This window comes from Phoca vitulina, unplaced genomic scaffold (genome assembly GCF_004348235.1).
Source record: "Phoca vitulina isolate PV1807 unplaced genomic scaffold, GSC_HSeal_1.0 scaffold55, whole genome shotgun sequence".
Taxonomy (NCBI): Eukaryota; Metazoa; Chordata; class Mammalia; order Carnivora; family Phocidae; genus Phoca; species Phoca vitulina.
This window is the reverse complement of record NW_022589758.1, coordinates 5,525,199-5,547,653: the sequence shown is the minus strand read 5'-3', so window position 1 is coordinate 5,547,653 and position 22,455 is coordinate 5,525,199. Positions and strand designations below refer to the sequence as shown.

The 22,455-nt window shown below is 43.3% G+C and overlaps 1 protein-coding gene across 1 annotated transcript in view; it reads left to right on the top strand.

The window, feature by feature from the left end:
* MAP3K15 (mitogen-activated protein kinase kinase kinase 15) overlaps nucleotides 1-22,455 on the top strand; it is a 119,990-nt gene that overhangs the window by 57,138 nt on the left and 40,397 nt on the right. The window contains exons 7-11 of the mRNA XM_032389613.1: nucleotides 7,903-8,073; nucleotides 11,899-12,011; nucleotides 12,247-12,406; nucleotides 15,532-15,682; nucleotides 17,323-17,430. Of these exons, the coding sequence (XP_032245504.1) occupies nucleotides 7,903-8,073; nucleotides 11,899-12,011; nucleotides 12,247-12,406; nucleotides 15,532-15,682; nucleotides 17,323-17,430 (703 nt within the window). The remainder of the gene's footprint in view (nucleotides 1-7,902; nucleotides 8,074-11,898; nucleotides 12,012-12,246; nucleotides 12,407-15,531; nucleotides 15,683-17,322; nucleotides 17,431-22,455) is intronic.

Genomic DNA, 22,455 nt, shown 5'->3' with positions numbered 1-22,455 from the left:
TTTCTTAGGTCTGGCAGTTAGCACATATGACTGATTTTTTTTGTGTTTCTCCTAGAGAATGGCTGGGTTGACCGTGGACTCCGTTAACTCCTCTCTCTCTGCGACCTTTCTGGTCTTGTCAGTATTTGAGCAAGGAGGATTTGGGGTTGCTGTTCCTCATGTCTTTGGATTCCGTTTTTGCAGGGACCCACGTCTGAGTGCTCTGATAACGTATGTGGTATCTTTCTACTTTGAGCCTCTCCTGCACCGTGGCTTTCTTGGCAAAATATAGGGGGCGAGTTTGCTGCAAGAGAATTCTAACACAAAAGGCTTTTGCTTGGGGACCCTTCCAGATGCCATTCTGTCCCATCAGCCCATGCTGTTGTCCAAAACTTTGCTGATTTACTCCTTGTCCCTGTGAAGTTTCTCTGTCAAAGACTCGCTCTTCCATTTGTCAGTACCTAGAGCAGGCCTCCCAGCGTGGAAGCTGTCGTGGCTCTTTGCTCACCTCTGAGAGGCTCTTTGTTCTTTGGAATGAGTTAATCAGGAAGTTCTTCCTCCCCTCCGGCATAGTTTATGTATTGTCTGGGCTTGGACTGTTGCCGGGGGAGTGGAAGGACTTTCTCGGTCTTCTAATTGGAAACAGGCATCTCTTAAATGGTTTTTGATGGGCCACCTAAGACAGCATTGGTCCTAGAAAGGGCTCTGGTCTAGTGAGACGTTTTGTTTGTTAATTCTGAGTGCTTGCTTTGGAGAAAGATTTTTTGGAACTCTGTCTCCCACCCTGTGAACTTTCTCTTAAAGACACATGATATAGGAAAGACGGACAGGCAGACAGGATGCTTAGTGACCGATGAAAGCCCTGGCACACTGTAGCTCACAGTCGCCTCGTGAGGTAAGCAAAGTCAACCATACTTTACACATGAAGAACTGAGGCACAGAAAGGGTAAGCAACTTGCTCGAAACTCAAACAGGTAGTAAATGGTATGAAAATAACCAGAATCTAGCTGTAGATTCCCAATCCAGTGTTGTGGTTTGTTTTTTTTTTTTTTTACTCTGTGTATCTTACTGCATAAATAATAAATACATTTATATATTTTTGTGAAAAACGGGGGGTCGAATGTTTAAAGCAATTGTCCCTTACAATTCTATTCTCTAATTCCACCTGTGTTCCAGAAGTAATCTCTCTCACCACTTTGGTGTATAGCCTTTCAGTTTTCTGTGCATTTACATACTCTTTACTATGTCACAATGCAGGGTTTCTAAAATACACGACCATATAGGAGATGCTCTGTCATTGTCTGTGTTCACTCGGCAGTCAGTGGATGAAGATCTTTTCATGTTCGGTCATCCATTTAACAGACATTTGTTGAGCACTGTGTGCTAGACCAAGTTCTAATCCCTGGGGCATAGCAGTAAACAGACCAGACAGAAAAATTCCTCCCTCTTGGAGCTTACATTCTTAAGTGGAGAGAGATGATAGAAACTAAGTAAAATTATTAAAACAGGTTAGGGTGATAGGGAGGCTGGTGGGGCAGATTATAGTTATAAGCTGAGTGTTCAGAGAAGACTGGACTTAGGAGAGAATGACATAAAATAAAAATGAGGAAGAGATGAGGAAGCATACCGTGTAAATATATTGGGGAAGAACATTCCAGAAGGTTCCAGGGAAGAACGTGGAACAGCAGGGAAGTTTGTGCAGCTGGAGCAGAGTAGGTGACGGGGGGTGGATAGTGAAATAACCGGGAGCCAGATCTTCTAGAATCTTGCAGGCCACTGAAAGAAAATAGGCATTTGCTCTGAGATGGGAGCCAGACCCTGGAAGGGTGTTTTGTTTTTTTTTGTTTTTGAGATATAATTGATATATAAGATTTTATTAGTTTCAGGTGTATAACGCTCTGATATACGTATGTTTTGTGTAATGATCACCACAGTAAGTCTAGTTAACATCCATCCCCACACATAATAAAAATATTTTTCTTGTGATAAGAACTTTTAAGATCTCTCTTAGGAACTTTTTTTTTAAAGTAGGCTCTGTGCCCAACATGGGGCTTGAACTCATGACACTGAGATCAAGAATCACATGCTCTACCGATTGAGCCAGCCAGATACCCCATGGAACTCTCAAATCTAGAATACAGTATTAACTACGGTCACCATGCTGTGTATTACATCCCCAAGACTCGTGTATTTTATAACTGAAAGTTTATACCTTTCGACCCATTTCAGCCACCCCCCACCCCTGGCAGTGACCAGTCTGTCCTCTGTATCTGGGAGCTTGATTTGGTTTGGTTGGGTTGCTTTTTTAGGTTCTACATATAAGTGAAATCATACAGTGTTTATCTTTCTCTGACTTATTTCACTTAGCATAATGCCCTCAAGATCCATCCATGTTGCAAATGGCACGATTCCTTTCTTTTTAGGACTGAATAATATTCGGTTGTATATGTATACCTCATTGTTTATCCATATTCATCCACTGATGGACACTTGGGTTGCTTGCAGGTCTTGGCTGTTGTAAATAATGCTGCAGCGAACATGGGAATACAGATATCTTTTAGATGAGTGTTTTTGTTTCCTGTAGATAAATACCCAGAAGTGGGATTGCTGGATCATATGGTAGTTCTATTTTGAATTTTTTTCAAAAATCTCCATATTGTTTTCCACAGTGGCTGCACCAATTTGCATTCTCATCCACAGTGCACGAGGGTTCCCTTTTCTCCACATCCTCACCAACACTTGTTATCTCTTGGGTTTTTGTTTTTTTTTTTTTATCTTAGCCATTCTAACAAGTGTGAGGTGATGTTTCAATGTGATTTTGAATTGCATTTTCCTGATGATGAGTGATGTTGAGCATCTTTTCCTGTGTCTCTTGGCCATATTTATGCCTTCTTTGGAAAAATGTTTATTCAGCTCCTCTGCCCATTTTTTAAATCAGACCTTTTTTTTGCTAATGAGTTGTATGAGTTCTTTATATATTTTGGATATTAACTCCTTATCAGATATATGATTTGCATAGAGAGTTTTGAGTAGTGGAATGACATGGTCTGACTTAGTGTTTAGCAGGATCACTCTGCTGTGTGGAGAATAGATTGTAGAGGGGTGAGGGTGGAAGCAGGAAATGATGGTTACTTGGACCAGGGTAGTAATGGTGGGGGTCATGAGGAGCAGGCTATTTTTGGATATGGCTGAAAATAAAGAATTTTTTGATTGAATAAAAAATGTTAGAGAAATGAGGCGTGACTCCAAAGTGTTTGGCATGAAAAACACGAGGAGTGGACTGAGCATTATTTTTTTTTTTTAAGATTTTATTTATTTATCTGACAGAGGGAGAGACACAGCTAGAGAGGGAACACAAGCAGGGGGAGTGGGAGAGGGAGAAGCAGGCTTCCTGAGGAGCAGGGAGCCCGATGCGGGGCTCAATCCCAGGACCCTGGGATCATGACCTGAGCCGAAGGCAGACGCTTAATGACTGAGCCACCCAGGCGCCCCTGGACTGAGCATTATTAAATAAAGTGGAGAAGAACAGCTTTGATAGGACAATCAACAGTTGAGTTTTGGACACATCAAGTTTGAGGTATTAGACATGCAGGTGGGATGCTAGGAAGGCAGGTGTATATGTAAACCTGGAGTTTAGGGGAGAGCTCTGGGCTGGAGATAGGAATTTGGGAGTCATCAGAATATGGATGGTTTGAAAAAGCAGGACCCTAGATGATACCACCAAGGGATCTAGTGTAGTTACTGATAAAGAGGCAAGGTCCAGGGGTTGTGCTAAGGACACTCCAGTGTTAAAAGACTGGGGAGATGAAGAGAAGCCAGAAAATTAGACTAAAGTAGAAAGAAAATCAGGAGTGTGTGGTGTCCTGCAAGCCAAATGAGAGTGATCCCAAGGAAGAAGGAGTACTCAACTCTCAAGTGCCACCGGTAGGTCAGATATGACAAGGGCTGAGAAGCGGTCAGTGCATTCAGCAGTGACGCAGACCTACTGAATCAGAATATCCAGGATAAGGCACACTGATGCCTGGATCCCATCTCCAGACAATGATTTAATTGGTCTCAAGTGCAACCTCAAGGCAAAGGTTTTTAAAGTGTCCGAGGTGATTCTAATATGCAAGCCAAGGTTGCAACCCCCATTGTCTTAATTCATATCTATCTCTTAATGTGTGAAATGGCTTTATTGTCAGAAACATGTTGCCAGACTGATTAAACATGGGAGTTTTTATCTATAGACTTGTTCATGTATACTTTGGGATCTGAAAATGATAAACAGATCTGAAAACTGATGATTAACCACTAAAGGGATAAGCTATTTAGCACCTGTCCTAAAGTGGCTTTTAAGCCAAAAATTGCTTTGCTTTTAATTTTTGCAAATGTTTGTTTTTTGGGTTGGTTTTTATATATCCTAAGAAGACCTTTTGGTTTGAGTAACAAGGGTAAGTTTCAAGTTAATGGAAAAAATTCAAGGGAAATGTTGCTGTAAATGGTCCAAAGGAAACCAAACAAACGAACCCGAACCCGGATCAGTAATGAAGCATTTAAAAGTGTTAAGTACATTCTTTTCAGAATCCCGAATATTTCACACCTCAAAAGTTGGCTCATAACAGATGGAGAAATTTTGTACCTCATTAAAGTTTTAATCTTTTGCATTTTCCTGCCACAGACCGTAGAAATTATTTAAATGCTCCAGTAAATTTGAATTGGGTTGGTGTCTGTTGGCTCTTAAAAATGAGAAGGTATCATGGGTGGGCTGTTCATTAAGAGATCTGGTTTGCAGGCTGGTAGAATTGGATTCTGTGGACAAAGAGAGTAGAGATCAAATGTGTGAGAACAAGACTAAGGTAGAAAATAGAAAAAGTTAGAGTTGTAGTACAGGCTTAATTATTGCAGCCTTCCAGAAGAATGCCAAGTGTCTAGATTAGCACTTCTCAACCCGGTTTGGGTTCCACAGAGAATTAAACCCTAATGCCCTAAGGCATCCATTGTATCAGTTGAATGAACTCTTATGCATCCAGAATGGGGCTACCTAAGTCCCATACTTGGGAGAAGGGAGAAAATCGTCACTCAGATAATCAAATAATTTTCTCTAGGGCTTAATGCGCTAGCAGATCCCCAGTTGAGAAAAGCTGTTTGAGGTACTAATCTGTCTCTCGAATGATGCAGTAGTTTTATGAGGTACAGGTCCTTCAGAAAGAAAACATAAAAGAGCCTGCTGTAAAATTGCCAAGAAATTAAAAAGAATAATCTCTTTATTCATTTATTAGAATAGTTACTGGTAAAACATGCACAAGAACACCTTGTACAAATCCCAGCAATGATTTTTTTTGAACAATCTAATGTGTATCCTTCCAGGCATTGTCTCTGCACACAAACTGTATGTGAATAGTGTTGAGTGCAAAGAATAGGATTGTGCTGTTCATTTTGTTCAGCAATTTTTTCCATGAACTTTATGGAAATTCTTCTATATAATTACATACAGACTTGCCTCTTTCTAAGGGTTGCATGATACTCCATAGTTTGGTTGTTACGAAATATGTTTTACCATTCATATGTTAAAGGACATTTGGGTTATCTGCAGGTTTTCATTGTTAGGGGCAAAGCCGTAATAAACATCTTTGTTCAAAACTTCTTGAAGATAGATAAGAGTTTTTCTAAATTACAGATTCTAGAAGTGGAATTGTTGAGTCAGGATGGACTTTTTCAAACACAGCCGAAAGTAGGAAATAATGCAGTGAACCCCCATGTAACCCTTCTCCACTTCAATAATTACCCCTGCACGTCATTTTTGTTTCCTGCTCACCGCACCCACTCCCTCGTACCCTAACACCAGATGCATTATGCAGCCAAGACGTGCCATTTTATCCACAGAGATTTCAGTGTTGTCTGAGGGACACTTTTACAAAACAGAGTCACGATTGTGTTATACCTCAAGATGAGCAATAATTCCTCAGTATGAGTGTTGACATTTTCCAGTTACCTCTCTGACTTTAGTTTTATGTTTACAGTGGGTTTGTTTGAGTCATGATCCAGACAAGGTCTATACATAGCATTTGGTTGATAAGACGCTTGTCTTTTTTGGTATAGAGGTTTCCCCTTCATCATTTTAATACAGTTGATATGTTTTAATCCTTTATAGTTATTGTTCTTCCTAACGCTCACATTGTCCCCTCTTTGGCCCAAAACTGATTCTTGTTGGTTCCTGAGTCTTTTTCATATGAGCTTAGTAGCTTCTTTGTGTCTTTGTATTAAGATGTTCCAGGATCATGTTAGACCTATCTTGAGTCAGCCATTCCTCCACGGAGTCCTGGTTCCGTGTAGTGAGACATGGTATTTATAGACCCCGATCAGGGCTTGGGGGTTCTCATTGCTGCTGAGTTGGTCATTGTTTTGGTCCTTGTCAGTAGACAGAGCTAGGGAAACCACTTGGTGAATTCATAGTGATGTTCCAATTCAAACTTAGGACCGTAGGATTTTTAATGAATTTCTTGGATTTTATTTATCTCTTATGCGTATCTCTGGTTCCTAATGATACTAACCTCATTATTTCGTTGTATTCTGCACTACAAATATGTAATATTTTCAAAATACCAGTACCATTATTATCACTAACAATATGATTATTGGAAACTATTTAAGATTTCTTGGCATTTATATTTTCTCCTTAGGTTATATCCTCTTAAGAAAATATGGTCAAATTGCTGTGTTTTAAAAATCACGTGAATTAGTTTCTCTTTGGTGGGTAAGCCATCAGCCACATGCAGAGGTTCATTTGTTTTGCTGCAGCCACAAACTCAAATGGTATTTATTGGCAAATGGTGTTTTTAGGGAACACTTAAATTTTTTTTATTTCATTTTCTTTTATAATTGTGTAAAAAACTCCCGTAGTTTCAGTCAAATTACAAAAAGTGAATTTCTTTTCCTGTCCCATTCATCCTGTTTTCTCCCTCCACCTGTTGGTGGGCACTTCCATTACCTTTGGGTTTATCCTTTCATTTTGAAAAAATAAAAGCAGGTACATATCTCTATTCACATCCCCCCCCTTGCTTAAATAAAAAGGTAGGTTTCTGTGCACAGTATTCAATACATAGCCTTCTCGTCTTAATAATATATTCTAGAGATCACTCCATAGCAGTACTATATAGAAATTACTTCTTTTTACAGGTGTTTAATTTTTTATATTATAAAATGAACATCATTAGCCATAGTTGATTTCCTCAGTCTCCACCACTGCTGGGCATTTGCTTCCATACCTTCACAGGAAGACATAATATTTCACAGTCACAAACTCAGGTTTTTTGTGGCAAAGATTATTTTAACAACGGTCTGAGGAATCCACTACCTGTGTGGAAAATAAAAATTTTTACCATATAATCCAGTAAGAGAGAAGACTGATACATGAATATAGAAATAATTTTCAAAATGTTCTTCTCTGGTGGATATAACATGAGACCGGAAAACAGGGATTGCTAGGGTCTCGGCCCATTTGAGGACGGCAAGGCATCACAGATCAAGAAATAAATTTCCCTTGGCTTTCTGAATTTGCAGGCCCTGCTGCTTTTCCAGAAGAATCTTTTGTCAAACTGTGTGATCATCATGATTCAGGCTTAGCTTCTGAAATCCTTGCTGTTCATCTAGCTACAGGAGGCTGCCGTGTTATTTTTTCTCTTTGCAGACACATCTGTCTGCATTTGCTTTCATCCACAGTCTAGGTCTCGTTGAGAGAAGGGACCAAGTAGGGACTGTGACAGTGTGCGATTTTGTGGTGTGGGTCTGAAGCAGTTGTTATATTTGAACATGAAAAAATGAGTTAGATTTTGTTTCCTGCTAAAGCACAGCATCCTTTTACCAGCCCTTCACAGAACAAGCACATATATACTCCCGCGTCTTAATTCAGACATGTGTGATCTTACCACACAAATCTTTCAGGAGAAACAATGCAGGCGACCGCGAGAAGGCTCTGCAGATCATGCTCCAGGTTCTGCAGAGCTGTGACCACCCGGCCCCCGACATGTTCTGCCTGTGTGGGAGGATCTACAAGGACATCTTCTTGGATTCAGACTGCAAAGATGACACCAGCCGAGACAACGCCATTGAGTGGTAAACCCTCCATCCTAGTCAGTAGCATGAACATCTCTGCAAAGAACAGAATTGCAGAGGCTAAGGATCCAGGTCTTGTCCCTATCAATGTATCTGCCTGCCTGCCTGCCTGTCTGCCGGCAGTGGGGGAAAAAAAGGCGTAAATATGGTTTGGGAATTTCCAGATGCCTTTTTCTGAAAGGAAACCATTAGAAACAGGTTTTTGTAGTGGTGACATTCTTCCCACAAGTTCACTCATTTATAGGGGCAGGAAGGAGAATCAGCATGCTCCTTCCCTGCTACTCCTTCCAGAATTTTGTTCTACCACCATCAGGGCATTATCTTCTGAGTGAGCTGTTCATTCCTTCCTTCCTTCATTCATTTAACAAATGTTGATTGAAGGTTTACTGTATGCTGGTGCCACAACCCGGAGGGGGAAGCTTGCTGGGCATGTTCAGGATGGTGAGGCATAAGTGAGGGGAGAGAGGCAGGAAAGGGGAGAGGAGAAGACCCTTGGACTCTGAGCGAGATGATATAACATCAGAGTGCTCTGAGCAGAGCAGTGACGAGATCCAACGTGTCTTTCACCAGCGTGCTCTCACTGTTATGCAAAGAATACATTTCCGGGGGCTGTATCAGCTATCATTCGCTGCATAACAAACAAGTTCAAAACTTAGTGGCTTAAGAGAGTGATTTACAGTTTTTCATGATTCTGTGGATTGGCCAGGCCGCTCCTCGGCTGGTTCCACTCCTAAAGTGCTGGGCTCACTCCTAAAACTGAGGTCAGCTGAAGGCTCAGCAGGGCTGGAAGGTCCAAGATGGCCTCACACAGGTTTGGCAGCTGGTGCTGGATGTTGGTAGTGCACTTCCGTTCTCTGCCTGTGGTTCTAATCCTGGCCAACCAGCTTTCTTACATGGTGGGCAGCATTCTTAGAGAGTAAAGGTGGAAGCTGCAAAAGCCTCTGAGGCTTCAGCTCCAGAGCTCCCAGGAGGTCAGTTCTGCCGCATGCTCTTCGTCACATCACAAGCAAATCGCGTGGTTAGCCCAAATTCAAGGGGGTGGAGAACTGGACTCCAGCCACGGGTGGGAGAAATGACAAAGTCACATGTAGTGGGATGAGGAGGATGTGTGGCTATTAAATAACCTAGCACAGGGGCAAGGGCAGAAGTAGGGAACAGCTAGGAGATGACTGCAGTAATTCAGGGAAGAGCTGGTGGTAGCTTGAGCCAGGGTGGTGGTGATGAAAATGAGGAGACGTCAGAAGCTAGACATGTCAGTTGAAGGTGGAGCCAACAGCTTACCTCATCCATTTGTGTCACAGGAGCTCTTGACATGACTGCTCCGCCCTCAGTTCTAACTGCCTCCCCTTTCCCTCTCCTCCTCTAGCTCTGTCCGGCTCTGTCCAGCTCTATCCTCTCCCCTCTTCTCACCATCCACTCTTTTCCCTGGTGATCCCCGTCACTCTCACACCTTGCAACCATTAGCCTATCTCCAACCCAAACTGTGTCCTGAGCTTTGGCCCCACATCACCCCCTCTTTGTTTCACCTGAAGGTGGTGCTGCTCTTTAAGATGCAGTGTATCCAAGGCTAACGTCCTCTTCTCTCCACATGGGATGGCTTCCAGTACCTTGCTTTCTTACTACCATTCTTTGGCCTCCTACACTTACACTTTTTGTGAATGTTTGATAACTCACTCACTCACCTCGCTGCACGGTCAGGTCCCAATTCAGCCCTTCTCCGCGTCTTCCCTCACTCTCCTCTCCACCACCCTGGGTTGGTCCCTTTTTTTTTTTTTTTTTTTTTTTTACTTTCTTGCCATGAATGTTCTCACAATATCCCAAGTAGGCTCTCTTTTTAGTGTCTCTAAAGTCAATCCTTCATAGATTGAACCACCATTCCTTATTCCTCCTAAAGCTCAAAGACCCACTGTGGCTCTCCATTCCCTATTAAAAAAAATTCAGACTCTTAGATCACCATTCTAGGTGCTCAGCAGACTTTCTCCAACCCACCCTGAGCCCCGGTTCCCACTACCTGATCTATGTCCAACTGAACTGAAGTTTCCTGGGAGTTCCGCAGGCTCCCATCTCTGCTCCTGCCTTTTTCTGTGTTGGGTGTTTCCTTTCTGAGTCACTGCCACTGTATGCCTGTCCATCTTCATGCCATATCTTAGGATTCTGGGGGGGCCCCACATATCTTCTGTGAGTCCCTCTAGACTTGTATTTGTGTGGTTTCAGGATACTTACCACACTCAGGTTTGTATTTTCCCTAATTTCACTAATTATGTGTGGGGATCTTAGTACCTCCACCATAGTATAGTTTTGTGGAGGGCAGGGACCCCGTTTTATTCTTAGTAAATCCCCAGTGGTACCTGATGCACTGTTGTGCTAGGGGTCACTCAGGGTGTTGAAGGGAAGTTAATGTTGGGTAGGGCCGAAATAGGAAGCTGTGTTCCCACCACAGTGGCCAGGAATTCAGCCCTCAGGTCAGGAGATGACTACCTGTGGCTCCTTCAAGAAAGTCCTAGGAGCCTTTCTCCATCCACCTCAGAAGGTGGTGGGTCCAGGGGGCAAATGAAGCCTAGTCTTCTGGGATGTCAGCTCTGGTGAGACCTTGGGGTCATCTAACCCAGGCTCTCCAGTACTGAGGTAGAACATGTGGCTCAGGGAGGCAGGGGGCTGGGAAGAGGCAAACCTGGGACTGCAGTCCTGACTCCACGTTCAAGGCTCGTCAGCCCCTAAGCTGGGCCTGTTGGATTTATGGATGAGAGGCAGAGAGAAGTCCACCCTCTTCCCAGATAACTGTTGATGGTAAAAGAAGGTGGGGAAAAAAATCAAATACCATAGGATGTGGTATTGAAAATCCCCAAAACATACTGGGATGGGGTTCAATTTTATTGGAATTTTGTTGGCTGGGATTGAAACAACTTTCTTAGCGTACTCAGTGTTACGCCCCAAAGTTCATAAAACTGAAATTTAACTGACTTAAATAATAGGTTCTCCCTTCCACAATGAATATTTTCTTGGTGTTTAATTCTCTTGCTGTTGCACAAGTGATCAAATTCCTCCTGGTTTACAAGTCTTTGCTCTGAACTGTGCCACTTAAAGACATTTCATTGTCATTACTTCATTGATCAAATTCTTTTTTTTCCTGGTTATGATATTCCTACTTGCTTATGGAAGGGAAAGCAGCTTTCTATGTATAGGAAAAAAAATAGTAAGAGAACTAAAATAGCACTCTTTAAACTTATGGAATAAAAATGGTATTCTCTGTTTTGGATAGAGTTCTTTACCCCGGGGGAATAGATCCCTGCTCCTTCTCCCACTTGATGCCACGACTCTCCGAGCAATCTTGGGGCCAGGGTTCTGTCAGCACCGCTTCCTACAGGGAAAACTGACTCCATTTTGTGATAAAAGCAAACAAACAGCCTGCAGAGTAATAGCCTACAATTGATGGAATTGCTCTGTAATAAAAAATGCTCCATGTACAAATGGAGTCTCACTTTTAAGATGAGATTTGGACATCCAATTGTGGTCTCCTTTTGTGGGTAGGGTTATAAAAGATTTTACATTTCTTTTGTGCACTTTAATGTCCTCCTTTCATACAGTGATCATGGTTTTTCATGAAAATATAAACCTGATGAAGAAAATTTTTTTAACTCCTTAGTGTTATGATGATAACATTTTTAAGAAGCTATTTGAGTGCTGGATGTAGCTGTTTGTAAAGGGGGAGGGGGCCTGGAAAACCATAGGTGGTGAAAGAGCTCATGAGAAGGTCGGCTTGTGCCATTATTTATCATTTTTTCCTTCTACCATAATGATAAGAATCTGGCGGGTCTGTCATTACAGGTACCGCAAAGGATTTGAGCTCCAGTCATCTCTTTATTCAGGAATCAACCTGGCAGTTTTGCTGATAGTTGCCGGACAACAATTTGAAACTTCCATGGAACTAAGGAAGATAGGTAAAGCTATTTATGATCATGGATACTGATAGGCTTTGGTCACCCAAATTCAGCATTAAAAATTATCTCCAAATAACTAGCATTTTATTTCAAAAGGAACAGTTACTCTCTGATTGCACTCCTGAGACAGTAGCCAAAATAAAATGCATGCTTTTTCCTCTCTCTAAAGGCTTGCATAATAGGAAAGAAGCTAGAAAGATTTTGCATAACTTCATCTAAAATTCAAATTCTTCAGGTGTCCGGCTAAACAGTTTGTTGGGAAGAAAAGGGAGCTTGGAGAAAATGAACAATTACTGGGATGTGGGTCAGTTCTTCAACGTCAGCATGTTGGCCAGTGATGTCGGGAAGGCCGTCCAGGCAGCTGAGAGGTTGTTCAAACTGAAACCTCCAGTCTGGTGAGTCACACGTGTGTGTGTGTTCCTTCTCTCAGTATCTGACTTTGTTCTGAAGGGAGAAGAGCTATAATTGCAAAAGAAATATCAATTGCTGTGTTTCTCCTTCTGACTCCTTCATTAACGCAAAGTTACAGCAGCAAGAACAGCTCTGCAGGCTCACTTGGGTTTATGGGACAGGAGGGAAGGACAGACAGACGAGCACATACATGTACAGAATATGCCCCTATGTGCTCGATCTCCAAGATGAGACTCGTGATCTTATTAATTTCTTCAGGTCTGGGGTGCCTGGGTGGCTCAGTCATTAAGCATCTGCCTTCGACTCTGGTCATGATCCCAGGGTCCTGGATCGAGCTCCGCATCGGGCTCCCTGCTCTACGGGAAGCCTGCTTCTCCCTCTCCCACTCCCCCTGCTTGTGTTCCCTCTCTCGCTGTCTCTCTCTCTGTCAAATAAATAAATAAAATCTTAAAAAAATTTCTTCAGGTCCTCTCGGTCCTCAAGAATAAAACATTCTTTGGTACTAGTATGTATTTGTCAGAAAGCAGGTAGTAAAGCTGAAAGCACACCAAGAAAGTGGCATGCATCACAAATGGAAACTGGAACTAAAATAAAAGACCAAGATATGGTCAAGAAAGTGGTGCCACAGCACTGGCCCCAGGTTAGCCCATTATGGAGCCATTAAAATGTGCCACAAAGAACACTGGGCGACATGGATGTGTGTTCATGGTCTGTCCCAGAATAAGAAGAGCCAATGGCAGGGTATAGTGTTCTCTGTCAGTGGTTCCCAAACGTTGGCATGTATCCGAATCAGCTATATTGATTAAAACACAGATTGCTGGGCCCCACCCCTATGATATCTGGTTCCAAGGGTCTAAGGTGGGGCCTGGGGAATTGCACCTACAGATGACAAGCTAACGCTGCTGGTCTGGGAAACCATGCTTTGAGAACCACTCTTCTCTGTGGACTCCTTTTGATGAAAAATCTGTTCGGTATGTGACTCTGGGCAAGGTCTCTGAGGGGTGGGCAACAGCTGACTTGCCAGTAGGCATGAAGCTCCATGAGAGTTGTCAGTCTGTCATTGCTTCCTGTAGTCTCAGAATAGATGCTCATTCGATACCTGTGTAAGTAATCAACGAATTTTTTCCAAAATATTGACAGTGCTTATCTCAGGGAGGTAGCCTTAGGAGAAGTTTTTAATCTTTTTTCCCCCTCATCTCTGTTTTTCTTTTTTGTCTAAAATGCATTTGGATTACGTGCATAACTTAATACTTTTTACTTTCAGTGACCCATGTTCATCTGCCCCCTGTTCTTTCCCAGCTCAGTGGGCCAATCTGGACTCCCAGGGGTCAGAGCCTCTTCAGTTATTTTTAGTTGGACCCCATTTCTTCCCAGTCTGAAGGACCTAAATTTGATCCCCAAACCGTATCAACCTCTTGAAATCTTTCTGAGGCTTTGTGAGCAAGGAGGCAGGCAGAGCCTCCAGCCCTCGTGGAGCAGCTGCTTTTTCCAGAATTCTACTTTTAGGGTGCCCTGCTGTACCCTGCCAGACAGAGCTGACTCCATGGAGGTGACAGCTGAGCCTTGAATACATTCTCATTACGTCAGCACCTACACTGACTTACACTGTTGGGACCTAATATTGTAGGTCCACGACTGCCCTGAGGTTCCTGATTGACTAGAAGAACTCACAGAACTCTGAAAAGCTGTTGTATTCATGGTTAAGGTTTATTATAAGACAAGTATACAGCTTGAAATCAGCAAAGACGAAAGGCACAAAGGGCAGAGTCCAGGAGAGACAAGGTACCAGCTTCCAGCTGTCCTCACCCAGTGGAGTGACAGAGACCGTGCTGAGTTTTCCCCGCAACGATGTATGGCAACATGCACAAAGTATTGACAACCAGGGAAGCCCACCAAGTCTTGGTGTCCAGGGTTTTCTGGGGAGGTCAGTTGTACAGGTATGGAGCAACCGCATAGTTGACCTTAGTCAGAGTCCCCAGCCTCTCTGGAGATGACACTGATACAGCATGGCCCAAGGCCCCCACCATGCAACCTGTTGTTAGCATGAACTTTCTGGCATGGCCCAAGGCCCCTGGTAAACAAAAGCATTCTTACCAGGCTGGATATCCCAAGGCCTTAAAGGTGATGTCCCAAAAGCTAGTCAAGGACCGGACCTTTCTCTGGAATGTTAAAAAGTTGGGACAACCCAAGCCTAATGAGTGACTCCTTCAGTGCAGAGTACCCAAGCAAGTCAGTCAGAGTCTAGCTGACCTGCCTTCCCAGGACAGCTCCAGACTTTATCCTCAAAGGACGAAATAATACTCTGATGCTTTCAGCTCAACCATCCCCCTTCACTAGCAGAGAGCATGTGACCACCACTGCCTAACAGCTGTGTTTCAAACACTTCAGTTTGCTTGAAGACAGTAAAGATATGATGAGATTGAAGACCTCATAACTTCAAATTCTACCTGGTCAGATCTAATTAAAAAAATACATAATGAGTTTCACATTGAGGATTGGTAGGGGTCAAGGAGGAGAGGAGAGAGATGGGAGGGAAGCAGTGTGGCTGTAGAAGGGAAACATGAGGGATCCTTGTGACAGTGAAAACATTTTCTATCTTAGTTGTATCCATTTCAATATCTTGCTTGTGATCTTGTTCTAGAATTGTATGAGCTGTCATCATTGGTATCAACCAGGCCAAGAGTACACGAGATCTCTCTGTATCGTTTCTTATGACTATATGTAAATCTACAATTACTTCAAAAAAGGTTAATTTAAAAAAATATTAAAAAATAAAAATTTTAAAAGACTGAGTTTGAAATTTTGCCATTTTGGAATTGCTTTAAATTTCAAACTGCATGCTTTTGTTTTTAAGACCATTAGCATATGCTTGCCAGTGTGTACACTTTGATTACCATTTGCCCAATGTTGGTAAAAAGCCACGTTGTATGATTTTGTTGGACAAACTTATTTTGCCCGCTCTTTGGGTTTCTTTTAATTAAGTATTAAGAATCACTCACTACACAATATGAATTTAAATAAATGAAGCTTTTGGGAAACCTCTTTTAAAGGGAGTAGAATGGAATTCCGTTTCTTGGATCTGATTTATCGATGCTGGTGATTTTTCCAGGTACCTTCGATCGTTAGTTCAGAACTTGTTATTAATTCAGCGCTTCAAGAAACCTATTATTGAACATTCACCCAGGCAAGAACGGCTTAACTTCTGGTTAGATATAATTTTTGAGGCAACAAATGAAGTTACTAATGGACTCAGATTTCCAGTAAGTTATGCTTAATCCATTTCTTTCAGGTAGAACAAAAGAAACTGGGGGTTGGTGCTGTCTAATTATTGAATACGCTGAAAGGTAGAAAACCTTAGAGTAATTGAAAATGTTAGGATACCCATCCGTCTTAGGTAGACTCAGCCAGTGATAGATCAACTCACTAGAAAAAGTCGGCTGTGACCTCTAAGATAGTGGTCTCAACTGAGTCATTTTGTCTCCCAGAGGACATTTGGCAATATCTAGAGACATTTTTGGTTGTCACAACTGCGAGGAAGGTGTTGCTCCTGGCGGCTAGTGGGGTGAAGGCCAGGGATGCTGCCAAACATCCCACAGTGCACAGGACAGCCCCATCCCCAACACAGAATTACCCAGCCCCAAACCTCAGCGGTGCCAAGGTGGAGGAACCCTGTTCTAAATCACTGCGAGAGTAAGAGCAAAATTTTGGAATTTAGCACTGTTCCCTGTTGAGCTTCGGTTTGTCTCCAATGCCACTAATTAATTTTTAAAACATTATTGGAAAGCAAAGTGACTATTAACTTTTCATTAAGTTTTTGTTTGAGTTTTATGACCATCTTATAAGGAGTCATAAGTACGATACCTAAGCACCCTAGATACTGAACTTCAGATCATTATATTTCATATTTCATCACAAAACCATGAGGTTTTGTGAACGTGCCGTGTTGAGGAATTTCATTAAACTTCTAATGGTGATTAAGTTGTTTGAGATGTTTATGATAATGATTTTGTTCTTGGGTAATAAGTTTTAAAATCTTTTAATTATGAAATATTTCAAACCTATTGAAAGGTACAAAAAATAATGGAACAGGGGCACCTGGGTGGCTCAGTCATTAAGCGTCTGCCTTCAGCTCGGGTCATGATCCCAGGGTCCTGGGATCAAGCCTCGCATCAGGCTCCCTGCTCGGTGGGAAGCCTGCTTCTCCCTCTCCCACTCCCCCTGCTTGTGTTCCCTCTCTCGCTGTGTCTCTCTCTGTCAAATAAATAAATAAAATCTTAAAAAAAAAAAATAATGGAACAGACACTTGTGTAATGTCTACCCAGATTTAGTGATCTTAAATATGTTGTTTTATTTGCTTTGGAAATTCATTCATTCATTCTCTTCCCCTCTCCTTCTCTCCTTTCTCCCCTTCCCTCCCTCCCTCTCCCCCAGCAATAAAACATTAGTGATGGAATGTCACCTCACTTTTCATCCCCTTGTATTTTCTATAGACTTGAGTACCTACCTGCAGATCATCCAGTTTGCTTCATTTCTCTCAAAAACTGTAGCCTCCCTGTTTCTTCTCTGTCACCTTCTTGGGCAGGCCTTTCTGGGCCACCCTGTCTAAAGTGACCCCCCCACACACACACACACCTTTATTCTGTAGTACTTGTTTCAGAGCTGCATAGGGGACCATATTCTATATCCCATATGTGTGTGTTTCTTGTCTGCCCCATCAGAGCATGGACCCGCCTGGAGGGAGGGGACTTCTGTCCCGACTGCGGTATCCACAGGCCCTGGGGCATTGTAGGCACACAGTAGGTGCTCAGGTATTTGTGCACTATAGCGCTTCCCACTTGCTCATTGGGCAGAGTAACCTGTCTGGTTTATTCCTGTACGTCACAGAAATCTGTTCTTTTAGGTGCTGGTGATAGAACCAACCAAAGTCTACCAGCCTTCATACGTGTCTATAAACAGTGAAGCTGAGGAGAAGACGGTTTCTCTGTGGCATGTCTCACCCACCGAAATGGTAAGAAAAAAATCAGGCACAGCTCTCTCTCTGTTCTCTGCTGTTTAATCAGAAATTCAGTGTTCAGATCGGAGAGTCTGTTGTGGGACTTGAAAGCACAGTGTTTATGTTATATATTTGTGTGTGGGTGTGTCTGTACGAATGTGTGTATATTTATGTGAATGAATACAGGCTTGTTGAAAAAAGTTAAACCATGAGGAAGTGGATAAGGAGTAACAGGAAAGTCCCACCAAATCCCCCAAACCTCGCCCCCGCTCCCCTCCCCAGTGACTTGGGTGCATATCCATCTTTACCATTCTCTAAACTCCCTTATGTATGTGTAAGTGTGTGTATGAGTGCATACATTGTGTGTGTGTGTGTAGAGAGAGAGGCATTTTCATTAAAGTGTGATCATAAGTATATATTATTTTGCAACTTTTTAAATTGATTCATACATCATAGACAGTTTTTCAAATAGCGCACAGTGATCCACCTGATTTTTTTAAAAAAAGATTTTATTTATTTGACAAAGATAGAGAACATAAGTAGGCAGAGCAGCAGGCAGAGGGAGAGGGAGAAGCAGGCTCCCGGCTGAGGAAGGAGCCCGATGCGGGGCTCGATCCCAGGACGCTGGGATCATGACCTGAGCTGAAAGCAGACGCTTAACCGACTGAGCCACCCAGGCGCCCCCACCTGATGTTTTTAAATGTAGTATTCCTGTATCATGGTGGTACATTTCCAAGTAGGGATGAAGCAAAATTTATTTTCCCACCTGCCTGCAGTGAACATTTCAGTCTCACCTGTGCACTCTATCTAGTGGTAGATATGTTGGTGCACATCCTGGTGGTTACACCCGACATGCTCCTGTATGTTGTTTCAGGAACAGAGATTCCCAGAAATGGAACTACTGGATTTAAGACTACTTTTGTTTAAAATTTGATAGCTACAGGGCGCCTGGGTGTCTCAGTCAGTTGAACATCCAACTCTTGGTTTCGGCTCAGGTTGTGATCTCGGGGGTCGTGGGATCGGGCTCCACACTCAGCAGGGAGTCTGCTTGGGATTCTCTCTCTTCCTCTCCCCCTGCCCCTCCCCCTACTCATGCGTGTGCGTGCTTGGACGCACACTAAGATAAAGAAATCTTTAAAAAAGAAAAAAGAAAATTTGATAGCTACTAAAGATAAAATAAATAAAATGTGATAGCTCCTGTCAGGTTTGCACCACTCCAGTTTATGTTCACACCAATAATACAGGAGAGGGAACATTTTAATTGCCCACTAAAGAGATCACAGAAACACTGGGCTGTGCCTGGTGTGGTAGTAACTATTTTTTTGATCTCTGTGTGTCTAAAGTACTTCTTCAGCTTCTTTCTTTAATAACATATTTTTAGTAATAAAAGATCTAGTACCTTTGACAAGTGCATTCACTAGGTAGGTCTGTTTGCTTTGCCTATGTTTTCATGGAGTGTGGGGAGACTTCTGCCATTAACCTGGCGAAGAAGGATTTTTTTCCCTGGAAATAAGAGTGTGAGCAATTATGTCTTAATCAGGTAAAAATAAACAGTATCTTCAAAAAATGAAACATAACATTAGAGAATAAGCAGAGGCCCAAAATCATGCAAGAAGTTCCTTATCAGAAATAGTCGTGACACAGCAACTCCCCCCCCCCCCCCCTTGTGCAGCGGGTACGAAGTGTAACTTCTGCTGCATAAACAAGTTGCAGATGTGTGCCGTGCACCGTGGCGCCCATAGTTAACAGTATGGCATTGTGTGTTTCGTAATCTGTAGAGAGTTAATCTCATGTGTCCTTACCCCCCACACGCACAAAACAAAAACCAAAGGACACAAGGACACTTTGGGAGGTGTTGGATATGGCCATTACCTTGATTGTGGTAATGATTCCATAAGTGTCTGAATATGTCCAAACTCCTCAAATTATGCACATGAAATTTATGCAGGTCTTTATTATATCTCAATAGAGGTATATATAAAAAAAAATAGGCACGAAATCTCAAGTTGTCTTCCTCCACTTGAGCTGCTGTAACAGAATACCATAGACTGGGGGCTTAAACAACAGACCTTTCTTTCTCCCAGTTCTGGAGGCTGGGAGTCCAAGGGCGGGCTGCCAGCGTGGTCAGGTTCTAGTGAGGGCCCTCCTCCCAGCTCGCAGAAGGCTGTCTTCCTCATGTGTCCTCAGATGGTGGAGAGATGTTTCCCTTGTGTCCCTTTTAATAAGGGCATTAATCCCGGGGGCTCCATCCTCATGACCTAATCGCCTCCCCAAGGCCCCACCTCCAACAGCTGGTTTGCAGAGACACAAACATTCAGTCCACAGCATAAGTGTAAGGCAGGAACTTTGTCTAATATTTAACAGAGGACCAACCTTCTTACTCATCAGAGTCAGCAGCCATTAGTGAAGATGAGCTGCCCTAATGTGTGCTTGGCATTTTTTTTGTTATCGTTTTGTTTTGCTGCACTATGTGTATTAATTTAAATATTTGAGTGCAAAAGAAAAAAATTAAAGCCATAATAAAATATACACATGGTGTTCAAACAGATATATCTCCTTTGAAGAATGCATAGGTTTTCTATTAAATTTGCCTCTTGAGTTGTTTTTAACCTTTTATGGAAGTATGACATACACACTGAAAAGTCCATCAGTCGTCAATGTACAATTCGATGGATGTCTGTCACGGGAACACACCTAAGTAACCAGCATGGCCAAGGAGGAGAACATCAGCAGACACTCCCCTTTGATGCCGCTGTGATGCAAGAGGATTTTCAAAATTCTGATCTGTAACCTCACTATTCCATCGATGTAGATACACAACACCTCATGTTTTGACAAGTACTTGGAGAAAGAAACTAACCCTGCTCAGATGACTCTTGAGACTTTTAGAGCCAAATGGTTTTGGTCTCATGGAATTCTACAAACGTTGCCCATTTTATTGACCCCTGTGATTGTTGCTGGCCCTTAAAAGGCATTCCCATGGGTACCTACACTATCTCCCTAGTTGTAAATGTTTTACTTTGTATGTAGTCTGTAATAAGAAATGGAAAAGAACGATACAAGCAGCAAATGCTAGTTTTCCTTGACTGATGAAATGTTTTGCACAAGTGCTCATAGTTGTCAGAACAAACGTCTGAGGGAAATATAAATTGCCTTTTTTGCTGTGAGAGGAAGCTTTTGCTTTTGCCTTCATTTACATTTTTGAAATTCTGCAGATCGCGAAAGCAAGCAGATTTGCCTGGAGTGAGATGACATTTCTCTACACAGTGTTGCATTTTTTCCTGGTGGGCTGAGGCTCGGGGGGGGGGGGGGGGGCAGATCACACGCATGCGCGTGTTCACTTACGTGCAGCACTGCTGTAGGAGGAGATGAAGTTTTGGTTTGTTAGGCAAGGATTCAGAAACTTCTGGTCAACGCTTAACTCGTGGCACGGGGACATGGGAGCAGAGCGTGGACTTTGTAGCGTTTGCTGCTTTCTGTGGTATAACTGCTCCCACCGTGACCAGTTTCAGGCAACCTCCAGCGCGTGCCTGGATGTGCGGTTAGGAGGAGATGGGCACAGTTGGCCTTCCTCAGCTGGCACCAGTGGCCCCCAGCACAACAGTGCAAGTAGACTGCACAGAGCAGGGTCAGACACAGCCTTGCTCGCTCAGCGACTCCTGTGCCCCAGAGTTGCCAACAGGCATAGCGTAGCTGCCGACGCCGACCGCACAGGTGGGGCTGCTTGTGGGGGAAAGCTCTGTCGTTGTTGCCTTTTACGCTTACGTTAGCAATGGGACAAGCACATAAAAAGTCTACAGAATTGTCACGGACGCCCAGGATTCCTCCCCAGAGGCGCGCACTCTGGGACCTGGAGGGCAGATGCTAAGTCGGCGCCCCGGGGACCCTGCAGGTGTGGCCCCGCCTCCGGCTTCCTGGCCCCTTTCTCCGCAGCCCACCCTGGCTCTGCTGCTTGTGCACTCCTACTGGGGGCTTCTGACCCTGACGTGAACAGCTAGAGTCTTGAGTCCATTTCCTCCTCATGATTTAGATGTGGTGAAATAGCCCCCCTCAGAAAGGGTGAGGTCGCTGCCTAACATGGGAGGAGAGCAGCCACCGCGTTGACGATGGAGGAATCTGGGTCCATTGACCCACCAGGACACCAGATCAGAAGCCATGAGGCCAGCCCTGACTTCCACCACCAGATGTTTCACGAAAAACCCCACGTGCAGATGCAAGAGTGTGTGGACTTCACAATTTCATTTACATATTCTTGCAGAACAGGCAAAACTCTCGGTGGTGGTGAAGTCAGAATAGCGGTTGCTGTTTCCACCCTTGGATGACTGGGCATGGTGGGGGGCAATTCTGAGGGAAGCTTCTGGGCTGCTGTTCATGTTCTGTCTCTTGATTTAGATGCTGGTTACAGCGAGTCTTCATTTTGTAGAAATTTACTTCGATGATCACTGTGCCCTTTTCTGAACATACGGTATACTTCAAGTCAGAAGTTTAATAATTTTAAAACACCTGTACTGGCCCTCTTGATACTCCCCCAAACCATGACTGAATCCCGTGGCTTTCCAGATTAAAACTGACTCTTACTGAGTGTCAAGCCCTTGTGTAATCCTGTCTTCTCCTTGTCCCCTGAGCTGGCCCTGCAGGGGCTCCTGTGTGCTCTTCTGTCCTCCTTACTCCCCTGCAATTCCTTCTTCCAGTCATCCGAGCCCTAACTTCTGCGGAGGCGTCTCTAACCACCCTCCCACCCCTTTCATGGGATGTAGGCTACCTTCTTCCCTGTATAGTATGCGCAGTATTTCCCATTGCTCTTGGATCACTTTTTGAGAATGTCTCCCCAAGTGCTCTGCAAGCCCGAGTATGACTTGTAGCTTTTTATATCCATAGTATCTACAAAGCAGGTACCCCCCAAATGCCCATTGACTATGATATAAAGGGAAAGAGGGGAGTCCGTGTTGTTTACCTTTTAGCCCGCATATCTTCCTCCCAACTCAAGAAGTTCCCTAAAGCTACCCTACAGTAAACCTTCCATCTGAGAATACTTTGAAA